The sequence below is a fragment of the Festucalex cinctus genome, chromosome 2 (assembly GCF_051991245.1).
Source record: "Festucalex cinctus isolate MCC-2025b chromosome 2, RoL_Fcin_1.0, whole genome shotgun sequence".
Lineage (NCBI taxonomy): Eukaryota > Metazoa > Chordata > Actinopteri > Syngnathiformes > Syngnathidae > Festucalex > Festucalex cinctus.
The window spans coordinates 23696509-23713532 of record NC_135412.1 but is presented as its reverse complement, the minus strand read 5'-3'; the positions used below and the strand labels follow the sequence as shown (position 1 = coordinate 23713532).

The 17024-nt window shown below is 47.9% G+C and overlaps 2 protein-coding genes and 1 long non-coding RNA gene across 15 annotated transcripts in view; 2 read left to right on the top strand and 1 right to left on the bottom strand.

Moving 5' to 3' along the window:
• The window catches only part of dnpep (aspartyl aminopeptidase), an 11386-nt gene extending 8917 nt beyond the window's left edge, over nt 1–2469 (top strand). For both annotated transcript variants that reach the window (XM_077513806.1, XM_077513807.1), the window contains exons 13-15: nt 1359–1460; nt 1869–2036; nt 2295–2469. In XM_077513806.1, coding sequence (XP_077369932.1) covers nt 1359–1460; nt 1869–2036; nt 2295–2345 — 321 coding nt within the window. In that variant the 3' untranslated portion in view covers nt 2346–2469. The remainder of the gene's footprint in view (nt 1–1358; nt 1461–1868; nt 2037–2294) is intronic.
• LOC144014198 (uncharacterized) overlaps nt 1–12629 on the bottom strand; it is a 17239-nt gene extending 4610 nt beyond the window's left edge. Inside the window, exon 1 of one of the 2 annotated variants that reach the window (XR_013282419.1) lies at nt 11256–12629. This is a non-coding gene — a long non-coding RNA (uncharacterized LOC144014198). The remainder of the gene's footprint in view (nt 1–11255) is intronic. The other variant, XR_013282418.1, reaches the window with a different exon arrangement.
• Nucleotides 12630–14801: 2172 nt separating this feature from the next.
• LOC144014206 (uncharacterized) overlaps nt 14802–17024 on the top strand; it is a 58982-nt gene continuing 56759 nt past the window's right edge. For 4 of the 11 annotated variants that reach the window (XM_077513840.1, XM_077513841.1, XM_077513832.1 and 1 more), the window contains exon 1: nt 14807–15286. In XM_077513840.1, coding sequence (XP_077369966.1) covers nt 15007–15286 — 280 coding nt within the window. In that variant the 5' untranslated portion in view covers nt 14807–15006. Of the gene's footprint in view, nt 15287–17024 lie in introns of all 11 variants that reach the window. The other 7 variants (XM_077513834.1, XM_077513835.1, XM_077513836.1 and 4 more) reach the window with 4 other exon arrangements.

The following is a 17024-nucleotide window of genomic DNA, read 5'->3' as shown; positions in this document are numbered from 1 at the left end:
AAAAAGTTGTATCAAGTTGAATGACATCAATCAGTTTCCCCGTTGAAATTCCATGAATTCATTCCGTCAACAAAAGCTTGTTGATGTTTGTCTTTAAGGGGTGTGGGTTAGTAACATTGTGACAACAAATACAGGAGACCTCCCTTAACCGTAGAACTTTTACAATCACTAGTCCTTGAAGTTTGTTTACTGCCTTGGAGTGAAGTTCCTCTTTCCCGCATTCTACTCGGAACAGATACTTGCAGCAGCTCCAAACAGATTGCGAAATGTTGAATAAATGCTTTACAATGAATTCTATGTAATAAGAGTAATTATGGAATATAATATACATAACCCGAACAGTGAATGACTCAAGTACTGACTGAAGTGCCAGTTGGTCGTTTACCTCATGACTAATTGAGTGCAAGTGTTTTCATTTTCTTTTTTTGTGTTTAACTGTCCTGTTCAACAAATGGCGAAAGGTACATCAGCGACTGTCACTTTTTTTTTTTTTGTGCTCAACAGTCAGCGTATTAGAAGTAGCGATAGACCGATAATCTGCCAATTATCGGTGTGGATATTTGACATTTTGACAAATATCGACCGATCAAGCTCTGGTATCTCACCGAGAGGTGAATTCTTGTGAACGTAGTCAATTTTCATCAGGATTTGTAAGATGTGCACAGACAATTTTGACTTGTCGCAAAGACATTTTGGACATATTCAAATTTTCACTGTTTGTGAGGATCTTTTGCAACCTTTTACGAAACCTGCTGAATACCCCAAATGAGCTACATTCGTTTTTGTCGCTAAGTGATATACAGGGAGATTTTCCTTTAACGATTTCCATTTTATAAAAAATGACGACACTGGGAACTCCTTACACATTTTATTTTTTAACAACTAAAAAAAAATTTGGAAAACTTTATTTGCAGGATAAAACTTTAGGGAACCATTTACTTGCTTAGTTTTTTTTTTTTTATTTAAAAACATGCTGATGACCCTGGAAGCTCCCTGCAATTTTTGTTATATTTTAACAAAGATGTCAATCCTTTATATTTTTAAAATTAACCTGTTATTGGTCTCCTTGACTATTAATCGGTATTGTATGGGCCTTGAAAAAAAAAAAAATCATATCGGTCCATCACAAATTTGAAGTTCACTGGTACCGTAATTCAGATTTTGGTTCTCAACACTAAGTAAAATATCAACGAAGAAATCACTCATAATTGTAAAAACTCGCAAGTTGGGGCACTTGTAAGTCAAGGCACCACTTTAAGATGAGTTTTCTTTGTCCCACACTGGAGGATTATGTAATGAATAATTTGCAAGGAAACTCAGCTGGTTCGTGTGTCGGACATGTGCTTTTGATGTTTCAGGGACCAGTGATCAAGTTCAACAGCAACCAACGCTACGCCACCACCGCCGTGACGGCCGCCGTCGTCCGAGAGGTCGCCAGCCAGGCCGGCGTTCCGCTTCAGGTACCATCTGCGTTGGCGTAGCTCAATTGTGCCGGCTTCGCAGTGACTTAGGGTGGGTCACGTGATGTTTTTGTGGTCTGCTCATCGGACTCTGGACTTCTTTTGCCAGAGACCTTGTGTATTTTTTTTTTCACCCCAAATGAGTCTTGTGGAACCTGCGGGTGAGTGGATGCATTTTTAGTTGTAGAAGAGAAAATCGTAAGACTGCCTCGGGGCATCATTCAAGCTATTTCCCTCATTTTCTCGATGTCTACCTCAGTTAAATGACACAGAAGGATTCGTTTACTCATGCTGCCCTCAGACAAAGTCACTTTTTTGCAACCTGGACGTAACGTGTGACGTCAAAGTGAAACATTTCAGTGACAAAATGCAAATTCCTGGCTCCTCCTCCTCCTCCTCCTCATGCAGGACGTGCTGGTCCGTAACGACAGCACGTGCGGCTCCACCATCGGCCCCATCTTGGCCGCTCGGCTTGGTGTGCCCGTGGTGGACATCGGCGCGCCACAGCTCGCCATGCACTCGATCCGAGAGATGTGCTGTACCTCCAGCATATTGCAAAGCACCACCCTCTTTAAGGTAACCCCTCGTTTTGTCAAGCAGAAACATGGCAAACCGCTGACAATCAGAATACTAGTTATTATACTTTACAAAATCTATATATTATTAATTTTTTTAGTGTATAGAAAATGCTGTACAAAACTGACATTTGTAGTGCATCTTTCTGATTGTCACATTTTCTCTGTTTTGTTTTTCACTGCAACCCCTCGAGAAATATGGAAAGTATAAAAATAGAAAGTATCTGTTGCCTGCTAATCTGTATCCGTCAATCTGCAGGCTTTCTTTGAGTTGTTCCCCCACGTGAGGAGCACGGTGGTGGTGGACTAGAAGAACCAGGAGGATGCGAATAGAATAGCCAACATGAAGTGGACTCAATTCCAGAGCGTACTTATCGACACGAATTAGTCATCGCTGTAATTATACTTGCAATAAAGGGCATTGAAAAACTGAAGCGCTTTACTTTAGAAGGCCCGCGGGCCGGATCAGGCCCGTAATGGGCTTTCATCCGGCCGGCAAGATGATCTTGTAAAGTAAAAAAAGAAAAAGAAAAAAAGTGTAATTTCTGACCAATTAATCAGACAGCCAAAATCAAAAATATAAATTTGTAATTTCACAAGCAATTCTCAGATGAGGAATGCAACTTAGGGGCATATTCACTAAAAATGCACTGCGTCAGGTAATAGCGCGGAATATTGCACCACAACTGCGCCCAGTTACCCACCTATTCACGAAGGATATTGCTCTAATCATATACCAGCGCAAACATGCACACAAAACTGACAGCTTGGAGCAAATTTGCACCTGATTTACCACACATGGCAATGGATTTGTGCCAAGAACATGATTGTTTTACTAACAGTTGCGAGAAAGATGACATTATCAGAAAGTGAGGTTGGACCGACAGTAAGCGTTTATAGCACCATTAAGCTGTACAGAGCAGAGAGGACGACGACGACGTCATCCATTCATAACGTACTAATTATTGGTGCGATCGTTTTTTAAAAATATATTGTCAGAGGTTGGCGTGGGCGTACAGTATGCATCTGGCACGTAAAAATGATCGTAAAATGCCTCCCCGCCATTGCCGATCAGCCCGAGTTACGTTATGTGTCCTAAACTAACACGAAAGTATTTCCCCCTCTCTCTCTTTTTCTCTCTCTCTCTCCCCTCTCTGCGTTGTTTGCGTCACGCAAACGCAGTGTTGCTATTTGCGGTGGCATTAGTGAATTAGACGCTGTATATCAATGAGTCTCATTTGCATTGGGGTGCGCATATTTTGCGTCAAATGTATGCAAATTACCTAATTTACATACGCGCAAATAACACCGGCGCACCGTGACGCAATCTGTTCGGCAGAGCACTTAGTGACGGATTTCCCCATCTGCGCGTTTAGTGAATTAGGCGCTCGCAGATTGCTCCATTTTTACTGGTTAGCGCGGTGCAAAGGTGACGCAAACCTTTAGTGAGTAGGCCCCTTAATGTACACGACACACATTCAGCTACTGGTAACATGCACGTATGACGTATTAATGTCTTAAAACTTTATTAACTGCACCACACAATACATTGTGGGAACAATATATATGCAAAATGGGTAGATATAACACGCCCTTAACTCATAGTGTTGCCGAGTTCCGTTTGCATTATGGTATTTTTTTGTAACAATATATTTTACAGTTGAGCCCAGCTATTTAGAGCTGGCCTGCAAATCGTGAAAATCTGTGTTTAACTGATGCCAATTACAGTTCTATTTCGTCCCTCCCGACCGCCAGAAGGCGGTGCTTTAAGCACTGAATGTTCCTTTCGCGCATGCGCAGTTCGAGTAATGCATACCAAATTAGTCACCTGTGACCCCTTGGTGACCCTAGAAGGGTATAAGTTCCGGTGTCACCCAAGGTTCGTTTCCTCTTTTCTTCTCGCGTGGCGTATGCATACGACACATTTTCGAAGAGTGTAAGAATTGGGATTTGTATTTATCCTCTTGACCGCGCCGCTTGGAGCCTTGTGACCGGATCGGTCGGAGCTGCGTAGTTCGCCCTCCAAAGGCTGCGGCGACGGTGTTTTTCTTTCCTTCGTTCGTGACCCAACGTGGTCGCGTATTCTAACCTCCCGTGGGGTAAGGTTATTGACTACTTGTTGTCTACTTTGCCGTCTAATTTCCGCGTCTACTGCGGTGTTTTGAGTTTTTTTGTGTGGCTAGCCTCGCGTTAGCGCCCTGGCTACCACGGCTCGTGGTTTACCCTATTTTCCTCCGCTGGCTTTGGCAGCGTTAGCGCTTCTCTCGGTTTATTAGCGCCGCTTTCTCCGACGTTGTTGCCGTTTGGTTGTTGCTTTTCTTTTTGTGCCTTTGCTGGTGAGGGCAGCGTCAGCGTCCCCGCTCACAGCTTACGGCGTCGCGCTTCTCGCTCGATTGTTTGTCTTACTTACTTTTGTGCGTGCCCCGCCTGCGGTGCGCACCTGGCTTCAGCTGTACAGGTGGCGTTCGCGCCCCTTCTCTCAGCTTGTCGCCGCTTTCGCGACTGCTGTCTGCCCCTCCCGCCCGTCGGCCGCTCCGTGTGCGTCTGCTGCGCAGGTGGCGTTCGCGCGCCTTCCCTCAGCTTATCGCTACTGTTAACGACTAACTGTCTTCCCCGGCCCTCCGTCGGCTTCTCGGTGTACGTCTGCTGCGCAGGTGGCGTTCGCGCGCCTTCCCTCAGCTTATCACTACTATTGACAACTGGCTGTCTGCCCCCGCCCTCCGTCGGCTGCTCGGTGTGCGTCTGCTGTGCAGGTGGCGTTCGCGCCCCCTTCCCTCGGCTTATCGCTGCTTTACCGGCTTACTGTTTGCCCCGACCCACGCGTCGGCTGCTCGGTGTGGGTCTGCTGTGCAGGTGGCGCTCGCGCCCCCTTCCCTCAGCTTCCCGCTCATCGCTGTTTGGGCCTCTTTGTGTTCACAATGGAGGACTCCCGTTGCTGCGTGGACTGTGGTATCCTCTTTGAGGCCTCCGATGTCCTGGACGATCGCTGCCCGAGGTGTCTTGTTTCTGACCGTGCCGGTGATGGCCGGGCCTGCAGTCCTGGTGTCAGTGACCCCAGTCCACTGGGTCATCTGTCGTCCTCCCAACCGAGGCGCCGGAAACGTCTCGGTGTGTCCTCTGCTGTACATGCCCCCCCCCCCAGGAAAAGGGCGGCGCAGCGACGACTCGCTTCGGAGGTTGGGTACCTTCAGGCTGAACTGGCAGAGGTGAGATCTCTTCTGCAGGACCGTCACCCTCCCACACTTACGGGGGGGCCGGGACCACCTGCCCTGCCCATGCCGCGACCATCCACCCCGCCCATGCCAGTGCTTCCTCCTGAGGAGGACGCCATTTCCTTGGCAGCTTCGGCTTCCTTTTTTCATGACGACGACCGTGACCCGGGGTCTGTGGTTTTGGGACCAAACTCTCCAGCGTCCGCTCAGAGTTCGTCCAGTGAGGCGGGGGATGGTTCTATACGGGCTGTCCTGCGCAATGCCTTGGACCTCCTGCATTTGGAGGTGCCTCCACAGGCTCAATCGGCGTCTGAGAGCGCTTTCTTCCGGCGCAGGCGCCCTTCCTCGGCCTTTTCTGTCCCCGCATCTGAGGACTATCTGCGGGAACTGCATGCTTGCTGGAGGGATCCTGGGGCTCTCTCCCGCCCTTCGGCTGATGGCCGTGATTTAGCATCGATGCACGATGCTGCTAGTGTTGGCTTGGACCGGATGCCTGCTGTGGAGCCAGCTGTCGCGTCCCTCATTGTGTCCCCGGAGGAGACCCTTCGGCCATCTGTGCGATGTCCTCGACCCCAATGTCGTGTGACTGACGACCTTCTCACACGGGCCTATGGCGCTGGTGCACGTGCTGGTCGCATTGGGAACTCTTTGGCTTACCTCATGCTTGCTCTCTCTACATCCCTGCAAGCGGACGGCGTGGAGGCTGCTGTGTCCTTCAGTGATGCAGCCCTCCAGGCTTTTGCCCTCATGACTAGGGAACACGGCCGACTCATGTCCTTCCTAGTGCAGGCGCGCCGCCAGGTGTGGCTAGCGCAGTCCCCCTTGTCGGAGGCCTCTAGGAGGGCCCTCCGTGGTGTTCCTGTGGAGCCGGGGGAGCTTTTTGGTTCTGCCGCTGTGGGTGCACTGGAAAGGACGGTTAAGGCTCATAAGACCAGGAAGCAGCTTTCCAGCCTCAATAGGACCCTGCCAACCCAACAGGGTAGGCCTGGGGCAAGCTCTGCTTTTCATCGCTTTCCTCAGCCCCGGCCTGCCGAGGCTTATGGCACCCGGCGACCCCCGCAGAGGCCCGCTGGGGACTTTCGCTCCTCTGCCCGCTTGCCTTCAGGGCAACCACGGGCTGCAGGCCCCACCCACCGTCCCTCTCGGGCCCCTAGGGGCCGGAGGGCCAGGGACTGTGGCCTTGGGGCCGGCCGTCGGACATTTTTCCCACCAGCAGCTCAGTTACTGGCCTGCTCGTGCCTCGGACCCATGGGTGGTCTCCATCTTGACCCACGGGTACGAGCTGCAGTTCCGACGCCGGCCTCCTGCTTCCTGGCGGGTCAGGGTGACTCATCGCCGACCCGGCAAAAGCCTCAGCTCTGGACCAGGAGCTGTCCGCCCTCCTGGCCAAGGACGCGATCGAGGCCGTGGACCCCCTGGCACAGCCCGGGGGCTTCTACTCGACATACTTCCTTGTCCCAAAGAAGACCGGTGCTCCCTCGCTCCGCGGGTCTTCACTCGGTTTGTGGAGGCTGCTCTGGCGCCCCTGCAGTCTGTGGGCATGAAGGTGCTGCCGTACCTCAACGACTGGCTCCTCTGCGCGCCGTCGCGGGCTCAGGTGATCCAGGACACCTCCGATCTCCTGTCTCATGTGGCCCGGTTGGGTATCAGGGTCAATTTGCCCAAGTCCTCTCTGGTCCCCTCTCAGCGGACGGACTTCATTGGTGTGACGTTGGACACCACGGTTATGAGAGCCCACCCATCTCCTCACCGAGTCGACGATGTTCTTCGCCTCCTTGCGCTCTTTCGAGGGGGCAGGCTGTTGCCTTACGTCGCCTGCTTGCGGCTTTTGGGCAAGCTGACGTCCATGACGGCTGTGGTCCCATTGGGTCTGCTGACACTGCGCCCACTACAGAGGTGGCTGAACGGCTTCCACTTGGATGCCAAGTGGCACCGCCACCGGAGGCTCAGGGTGTCCCGTCGGTGCCTCCTCGCCCTGGCACCTTGGGGGGAGAGGGCATTTCTATTGAGCGGAGTCCCGCTGGGTGTGGCCCCGGCCCGCCGCGAAACGATCACCACGGATGCCAGCCTCACGGGCTGGGGTGCTGTCTGGCAGCACAGGACGGCTCAGGGAAGTTGGTCTGTGCGCGACAGGGTCGATCACATCAATGTGCTGGAGCTTCGGGCGGTGTACTTGGCACTCATGCACTTCTTGCCATACCTGAGCGGATGGCATGTTCTCATACGGTCGGACAACACCACGACCGTGTTTCAAATAAACCGTCAGGGCGGCGTCAGGTCCGCCCGTCTGTTGGAGACCTCCCAGCACCTTCTCAGGTGGGCTGCTCCCCGTCTGGCCAGTCTACGGGCCACCTATCTGCCGGGGGTTCGGAACCAGCTCGCGGACTCTCTCTCCCGTCGGGGTCCTCCTCCGGGAGAGTGGCGCCTCCACCCAGAGGTGGTGCGCATGATTTGGAGCAGCTTCGGCACGGCGGAGGTCGATCTCTTTGCCTCCGAGGACTCAACCCACTGCCCACTTTGGTTTTCCCTGAGCGAGGCCACCAGCCCTTTGGGTCTGGATGCTCTGGCGCAGCCGTGGCCGGAGTGCCTTCTCTACGCCTTTCCGCCGCTCCCTCTGATATGGCTGAGGCTTCAGAGAGTTCTTCAGGAGGGGCACACGCTGTTGCTGATGGCCCCCTTCTGGCCGGCCCGGACGTGGTTCCCCCTGCTCCGTCAACTGTGCTCCGGCGAGCCGTGGCGTCTCCCCGACAGGGAGGACCTGTTGTCTCAACAGGGAGGTCGGGGTTGGCATCCCGACCCTCAGCGCCTTCGCGTATGTGTTTGGCCACTGAGGGGCCCCAACCGCTGCTGACCGGCTGTACAGAGTCTGTCACGCGGACCATTCTTAATGCGAGGGCACCGTCCACTCGGCAACAGTATGCCAACAGGTGGAAATTGTTTGTGACGTGGTGCGGAGAACGCGGGGTGGACCCTGTTTCGTGTTCCATCCCCACCATCCTGGATTTCTTGCAGTCCCTCCTGGATAAGGGCAGGTCTCAGTCGACTCTGAAGGTGTATGTGGCAGCTATTTCTGCCCGGCATGTTGGTGCTGATGGCGGCTCCGTGGGGCGCCATGAGCTGGTGTCCTTGTTCCTCAGAGGGGCTCTGCGTCTTTGTCCCCGCCCGGCTCCTCGGGTTCCGGCGTGGGATCTGCAGTTGGTGCTGGACGGCCTGTGCAGGCCTCCCTTCGAGCCCCTGGCGGGGGCGGACCTTCTATGGGTGTCGCGCAAGACTGCACTCTTGCTCGCCGTTGCCTCCGCCAAGCGCGTCAGCGACCTACACGCTTTATCGGTTAGCCCTGAATGCCTGCGATGGCACCCGGATGGCGCCGGCGTCACTCTGTGGCCGAACACTGCCTTCATTCCCAAGGTGTTGTCTGGCTCTCGTTCTAACCAGCCTCTACGGCTTAAACGTTATGTACCCACTCCTGCTGATGGCGGGGACAGGCCGGAGCTCTTGTGTCCGGTGAGAGCCTTGCAGTGTTACATTGACGCTACGGCGGGCATTCGTACGTCTGCCCAGCTTTTTGTTTGTTATGGTGGTCCTACCAAGGGCTCCGCTCTCTCCAAGCAACGCTTGTCTCACTGGGTCGGGGATGCCATTCGCCATTCCTACCTGATGTCTGGCCGCCCCCTGCCGTCAGGGGTGCGCTGTCACTCCACCAGGAGCGTTGCCACGTCTTGGGCCGCCCTGAGGGGTGTTTCCCTGGAGGATATCTGTGCTGCTGCCTCATGGGCGACGCCTTGCACCTTCTCCAGGTTTTATAGCGTGGATGTCGCCTCTCCCCATCCGCTTGGCGTGATCTTGGGTCCTGCTGTGGCTTCTCAGTGAGGTTTGTGTCTGAGATCCCTCGCGACTACGCCGGTATTAGTCATTCAGTGCTTAAAGCACCGCCTTCTGGCGGTCGGGAGGGACGAAATAGAACGAAAGTTACAACTGTAACTACGGTTCTATGAGTCCCGGACGACCGCCAGGGCGTCCTGTCGCTCGGAATCCTCGTGTTCACGCGAGAAGATTCCGTAGGAAACGAACCTTGGGTGACACCGGAACTTATACCCTTCTAGGGTCACCAAGGGGTCACAGGTGACTAATTTGGTATGCATTACTCGAACTGCGCATGCGCGAAAGGAACATTCAGTGCTTAAAGCACCGCCCTGGCGGTCGTCCGGGACTCATAGAACCGTAGTTACAGTTGTAACTTTCGTTTTATACCATGATCTTTACCGGTTTAGCCCACTCGGTAATATATTTTCCTCCACGTGGCCAATTATGAGTCTGACACCCCTGCTTATAGACTTCACATCTTAAAATGATTCCCCCCACGCAACATGCTACTTAAATGAAATACTCTCAAATTAAAAACATGTAAATCATGTATAAGTATAAATAAATTTGTGTATGTATGTTTATATGTGTATGTACTTATTATGTGCATGTATGGGCATGTGCATGTGTGCCCACATATGTTCAATACTAAATGTTTGTGAATTCATTGTTTAAGTAGGGCTGTCCTTTCGTGCTCTTCTTTGCATTTATGTAATGGATAAGGACTAACTCATACTAATATATCCGTGCACTTAAGATAAACATGTTTTTTATTTTCTATTGTTTAACTTTTATGTTAGTAAGAACAACTTTAGTATATTAGGGAGTAGGACTAGATAAGTTTTTGTACTTCTTCCTACTCTCTTTGAACATGTAAATTAATGTACTATTGACGATTTATTTTTCTTTTCTCTTTTTTTTTTTTTTTTTTTAACGACAACTTATATTTTATACTTGTGATGTGTTTATATGTTCAATAAAACCCAATCAATCAATATAATGGGGGGAAAAACGAGCCTGATTTTCAACAATTCAGTTTAGTCTCAGATAAAAAATACAAAATAGAAAAACGTGCCACAGGACTTTAATATTTACTAGTTAATGTTTACTTTGGTAATTGACAATTTAGAGTGACGTCACACGTCAAAATGGCGGTCAATTTGGTGAAAGAATGCTGCCTTCAGGTCGTGTCTATTTCAATACCGCATGTCGAGTTAGAAAATTGCACGTGAACGCCCCCTCATGTCGTATTTTTCACTGGACAACTGGGAATTTATTTTTGATACCCGACTTTCCGAGCTGAGAGTGTCAAAACGTGATCGGTGACCCCTGCACGATAGGTGACGCGCATGCGCAGAAGATCGGCCATCTTGGATCGCCAACTACGGCACAGAGGTCCAAACACGTTCACACACGCAAAATAAAACAGACATTGCGAAAGGTACAGAACATGTGCACCTTTGTTTTTGTTTTAAAAAAAAAAGCAGTTTTGTACCCAACCATGTCTTGTACGAAAGGTAGATTTTGACACATACTGTGCTGCTGCCTCAGCCTCTTGTCCAGCAACCTAATAGGCTTGCTGTCACCTGAATCTATCTGATGCATTGTCAACTGGGTCCGGCCCAAATCCGTATCCCACAGTATTAAACACTGACACATGGCGTCGCAACAAGTCATAAGCTGCCCTCAACTCACCCTCTATCCCAACCCCTTTTTCTTCACTCCCAACTTAGCAGCCAGACCCTCTCCAACGACCACGAAGGGGCAGCTCTCTCTCCCCCTCTTCACTACCTACTTATTATCTACATGATCAAGCTTTGCTTCTATGACCGCCCACTATAAATATCTCGTGCCGGGCCTGACAGCAACAGTGACACATAAACTTTCATTTCAACGGCTCATTCCATCCATTTACGTCTGCTGCCAGCTCCAATTGAGAGAGAGTGAGAGGGGAAAAAAGCATCCCACCACTGCCGCCAATGTAATAAACCTCCTAGGTTAACTAATAAGCCGCAGCTTGGTTGTAATTACAAGTCACTATAACCCACCAACACACACACGCACGCGCACAGATGACATAACTTGACACACACACCCCATCACACATAACAAGTAAGTAAGTAACATCACCATTCAGTCCCCACCTGTGTTCAAAGACCCAATCATTGACTTAACTGGCCCGTTGGCCAAGACCCTTCCCCCGGCTCTCGGCTTCTGGCGCTGGTCCGGCTCGTCCCTTCGCAGGAGTCACCCGGGGAAAACTGCTGCGAAACCGAGCGGCTCCCGACGTGCCAGGCGCTCGTTGTCCTGTCTGGGAAACAGTCTCGCGCAGGCCACCACCAGGGGGCGGCCGCCGCCGGTGGAAGACGCTCGTTCGTCCGACCTGGAACTCGAGTCGTGAAGGGGCTCACCTGGAACGGCTGCCGTCGTGGCAGGCGCCAGGCCCTTGCCGTCCGTGCAGGCCACCACCAGGGCTCGTGGCACGCCCAAGCACCACCCAGGCAAGGCGGGAGAGATGCTCGGCAGCGCGGCAGGTCAACCGGCGGTCCGGCTCTCCTACTTCCCCGGCCCCGACGACCACTCGCCCACTGGACCGACGCTTCCCTCCCTATCTTCGCCTCCGGCAGTCCTATTGGCTACGAAAGGCAACCCCCGTTTGAGTGCATGGCCGTCGATGGCCTGTCTCCTGCTGCATTCGTCTCGTCTCTCCAGGTGCTCCGCCCCACCTGCGCTCCCCAGACGCACACTTGCGCGCCTCCCGCTTTCGGAGCGTCTTTGACTCCCGACTGCAGCTGCGGTACCACTTCTCACTCCCAGTCACAAGTATACTCAAACGTCCCAATGGCAATGCTCCCAAGTCCGCTACAAGAACATCTCGTCATAAAGAATATTTGATCTTCAACTGCCACCACGGCTTTACCTCGTGTCACAGGTCAAAGCCATTGTACGATCAAACGTCCCCATGGCGACGTTCCCAAGTCCACTATCACAGTAAACCCCAACATTCCAAATAATCAAATATGCAATACTCAAACTTTTCTAAAAACTACTACTATCTTAACTTTTTGAAGTTGGTGTAACTTTGTATGCGATTGATTTGTACTAATAAAATGTAAACAAAACCAAGTTCATGGTTTTTGGCAAATCATACTCAAGTCAAAATGATGGTGAATTAAATTGAAATAGAGAGTGTATGAAAATACATTTCTTGGGCTAGTTTGATAATAAATTATGTTGAAAGTCACATAGAAAATGTCAAAAATCATAGGGATACTCTAAAACGAAGGATTTCCTGAATAGGAAGTCTTTATATACATTATGCTGTTTATTATTATTATTACCATATGGGAAACGCATATAAAACAAATACTGACCCTGTTTTCAAATGACAAAAACGAGCCATAAGAATTATTAATCGATCAAAATATACAGAACCAACACATTCACTGTTTGTTCAACTAAATACAATGAAATGTTATGACTTGGTTGAGTTGAAAATAGCACCAATAATGTACAAAGTACACAACAATCTACTCTGCCACAGTACTCAGAAGCTGTTTGAAATTAGAGAGAGTCCTTATGACATAAGGGGTACTACAAGTGTCTACAAAAAAACAAAACAAGACTAAATATTAAGCAAAGGTGTGTTTTCTGTATGATGTGTTAATTTGTGGAATCATTTTGGTACTAAGCTGAAAAGCTGCAAGTCAATTGCTGAGTTGAAAAAATGTTTAAAAGCAAAGTTGAAGAGCATTATTTAAATCAGACATGAGTTAGTACAATTGCAGAAATGTATTTTTTTCTTTGATGTACCAGTATGAGTGTAATGAAAATTATATATGTGAGTATGTGAATGTATTATCGTGTATTTCTATTAAATTTATGCATATACACTATATGAGTAGGATTATACATTTTGTTTTACTGAAATGTAACCTATTGTATTAATAATGAAATGAGTGATAAGATACAAAGAATAACGGGTAGGACTAGATAAGTTTTCAACTTCTTCCCTTTCAGCATGTAAATTGTCATTAATGAAAGATTGAATGTTTCTTCCTTATTTTAAATGTTCTTTTCTGCTACTTGTCTATGTTAATATGTTTATATGTTCAATAAATAAACAAATGCCCTGCGATTGGCTGGCGACCAGTCCAGGGTGTCCCCCGCCTACTGCCCAGAGCCAGCTGAGATAGGCTCCAGCACCCCCCGCGACTCTTGTGAGGAATAAGCGGTCAAGAAAATGGATGGATGGATAAATAAAAAAACAAACAAACAGTTTTTTAATTAAATTGAACTATACTAGTTTTTGGGTATGGATAACTTTAAAAAAATTAATTAGCTGTAACTTAATAAAATTTAGTTAATTCGTGATAAAATCTTTTTTCTATTGTTTCAGAAAAGGTCATATTTACAAATACAATTACTTTGATATAGTACATACTAAAAATAAAACTTGTTAGAATATAGCAACCATAACTGTTTTTTTTCCCCAAAATGAATCCGATTCATCCTCATAGCAGGTGACATGGTGGCCGACTAGTTAGCATGTCTGTCCCCAAGTGCAGAGGTTGTGAGATCCAATCCGGGCTTGGACCTTCCTGGGTGGAGGTTACCAGTATATGTTCTTCACGTTCTTGCATGGCTTTCCTCCCACATTCGGAAAAATATGCATGGTAGGTTAATTGAATGCGCTGAATTGTTTGCCTGTTGTTGTCTGTATCCTGCAATTGGCCGGCAACCAATTCCGAGTGAACCCTGCCTACTTTCCAAAGACAGCTGGGATAGCCTCCAGCATTCCTGCGAGCCTTGTGAGGACATTGTGGAGGCTACTGATTGTTTGGACTTATGTTAACTTTGTCCAGTAGTTTTAAAAGTAACATTTAGTTATTGAGAATAATTGAGTTGCTCTAACATAAAACTTCTAAGTAAGTATGCAGGAAAAAAAAAAAAAGGCAAACCATTCAAGTTCTGGAAAACTTTACTTTTTGAGTCAATCAACTAAAAAAAAAGTGAGGCAACCCATAACCTCACTTTTTTATTATTTTTTTTTTTTTAGTTCTGATAACTTATTTGGGTTAACAGTGTGCAAGAACATCACAAAAATAAAGAATGTTAGCGCGTCAACTGCCTTGAAGCCAAACCGTCACGGCTTCAACTCATGGCAGGAAGAAATGACGTCACATAGTTTAGAAACAGTTTTGGTTCACGTTTGTGTTTATATATATATATATATATATATATATATATATATATATATATATATATATATATATATATATATATATATATAATATATATATATATATATATATATTATATATATATATATATATATATATATGTATGTATGTATGTATGTATGTATGTATATATATATGTACATAATGTATGGCCAGTTTGACCTTTGTGACGTGGTCAAGTGCCAAAAAAAACCCTCCATCCACCCACCCATCCATCCATCCATCCATCCATCCATCCATCCATATAAATAAATGTATCAACTCGGCATGTTCAAGGAGATGTGCAACTTTCAATTGTATCAGTAGGTGGCAGCAAAATCGCGGACAAACGCAAAAGCCCAACCCTTCCTTTCTTTAAAAAAAAAAAAAAAAAAAAAAAAAAAAAAAAAAATGGTTGTCGCCGCTTTTATGTGTAGGAACGAGGTATTTTCCACCTGCGTCTTCATAATAGATCCAGGTTTTTACAAATGAATCCATTGCCATCTCGCCTTGTTATCCAGTCCAGTGTGCTTTTTTTTTTTTTTTGTCTGCTCTCCTGCACATTCCCTTTGGTCAATCTTCCCTCAGCAACAGCCTGAGCCACACCCTGATGCTTCAGCACACACTTGACACCTGCTGAATCCTCGATTGCATTTCGCTTTTTTATTTGTGCATGCTCACGTGCCCCCTTTGTGCACATTTAAAAACACGACATTTAACCACCACCTTTGCCTCCCCCCGTCGCCGCCTTTCGCCGAGGGCTTTTTTTTTTTTTTTTTTTTTTAGTGCGATCGCCTTGCCCCAACACTGCTGCACTTACGGTAGCTCCGGCTTTTGCGGTGGGAGGGGTCAGTCACAGGGCCCAACAACAGCGCTCATTGTCAGCTGCAGTTTTCCGCTTGATTCTCCGAACTACGCGCCTTCTTGTGTCGCACTGCTGCCCGAACCCGCAGGTAAGAAACCTCATAACCGTTTGTGTTCATTGCGCCAATTAATAGAAGATAGATTCCAATATTGTGTTGTAGCTATAGAAGATTGTCAAAGTTTCACGAATTGTCATGAAAAGAAATAATGCGAATGTTGGTGGCGTCGCTGTCCACTAATCTATCGTGTGCAAGTGCAACAATGTGTTGATGTTGATTTGGAAGTTTACACAGTGAGCGCAATTAATGAAGGATGGCAATAATTCAAGTGCTCATTTGCTGTTAATTTTCCTCTTGGATAGGTTTCTTGCTTGCATGCTTGTGTGCCGGTGCGCTTTTTTTTTTTTTTTTTTTTTTGCGCAGTCGCGACAGGCTGCAGCCGGCCGGCGCCTTTTGTTCTGGTCCACGCCTGCTAGGTGCTGAAAACCGGCGTGTCTCCCAGACCATCCACTGCTGTGGAAGCTGGACTGTGGGATGAAAATGTGGTTTTGCACGTTATTTAAACTCGGTCTATAAATTTGTCTTTATGGTTCATGATGTGCGGATGTATTAGATTCATTCATCAGCCTAGCTGGCCTGTCGCATTTTTGTCCTTGCAACCTCCCTCACCTTACCTTGGTGTAGATACCCCCCACCCCACTAATAATTTTAATCATCGAAATGAGACCCTCCACCCCGCCCTTTCTTTTCACTTGCAATATAACAAACTATAAATTCAAATGATCATGTTTTGCTCCCTCCCTACCCCCCAATAAGCAGTGATGGCATGTTTCAAAAGAAAAAAAATTGCATTCTGAAAAGAAATAAAGATAATATAAGATAAATCAATTCTGACCTGAAAGTCTGTACATTGACAATATTCATGTGAAAAGGAGGAATTCCCACGCATCGGATGTTGTGCTTGTAGTGCAGCTGGCCTGCAGATAATTCTTGCATGGTTCATGTCAGGGTCATCTTTATGGCTGAGAACATATGTTGTGTTGTGTAGACTACATCTGGCAAGTAAAGGCCCGCAACTTGCATTCTAAACTCCTCCCACTTTGACATCCATTTCAAGATGAGGTCTTTTCCTGCATGCGTGCTGCCATTGCGTTGCCAGGTTTCACCTACTTCTTGCTTAAGGACACGCCCCTTCGAGAGCAGATTGAGTGTTAATCACTGGCAAGGTCATGAGAATGACCTCAGTCACAAGCTGATTTTTTTTTATTTTTTTTTGCCTCAAATACGACAACAACAAAATAAAGAATTTTGGGCTTTTCCATCCACCACCTGACCTGCTGCAGTCCAAAGTCATCATTCTTTGGAAAGCGCACTGTGCAGTTGAGACTTCCTGGCAGCTGAGTGCCATTTGGACCGGATTCAAGGGATCTTTCATGGATTGACTGGCTGATTTAGTTCTGTTTGCAGAGGGAGAAATCGTCATTTGTTGACCTTTTTTATTTTTTATTTTTTTTGTTTAATAACAGTGGATCTTCTCAGGTGCATTGTAGTAACTTGTGCAGCATCTTTAAGGGTGTTTGAGGGTCTCCAGGATGGTTCCTGCTGGTTGTCCCCGCCGTGCTTTTCACTCGACAGGTGTCTAATGGGAGCTGGCAGGGTGATTCTTTCCACGATTAAGGTTGGGAGAAGAACCTAATCCGCTTCCATCCGTCACAGGAATGCAACCTACTGACCTGCATTATGGCGCTCTCGAATGCTCAACTTGAAAACCTCTTCCACATTTCACCAAGCCTAATTTTTTTTGGTTGGGTGGAGTTGTTGTTTTGTA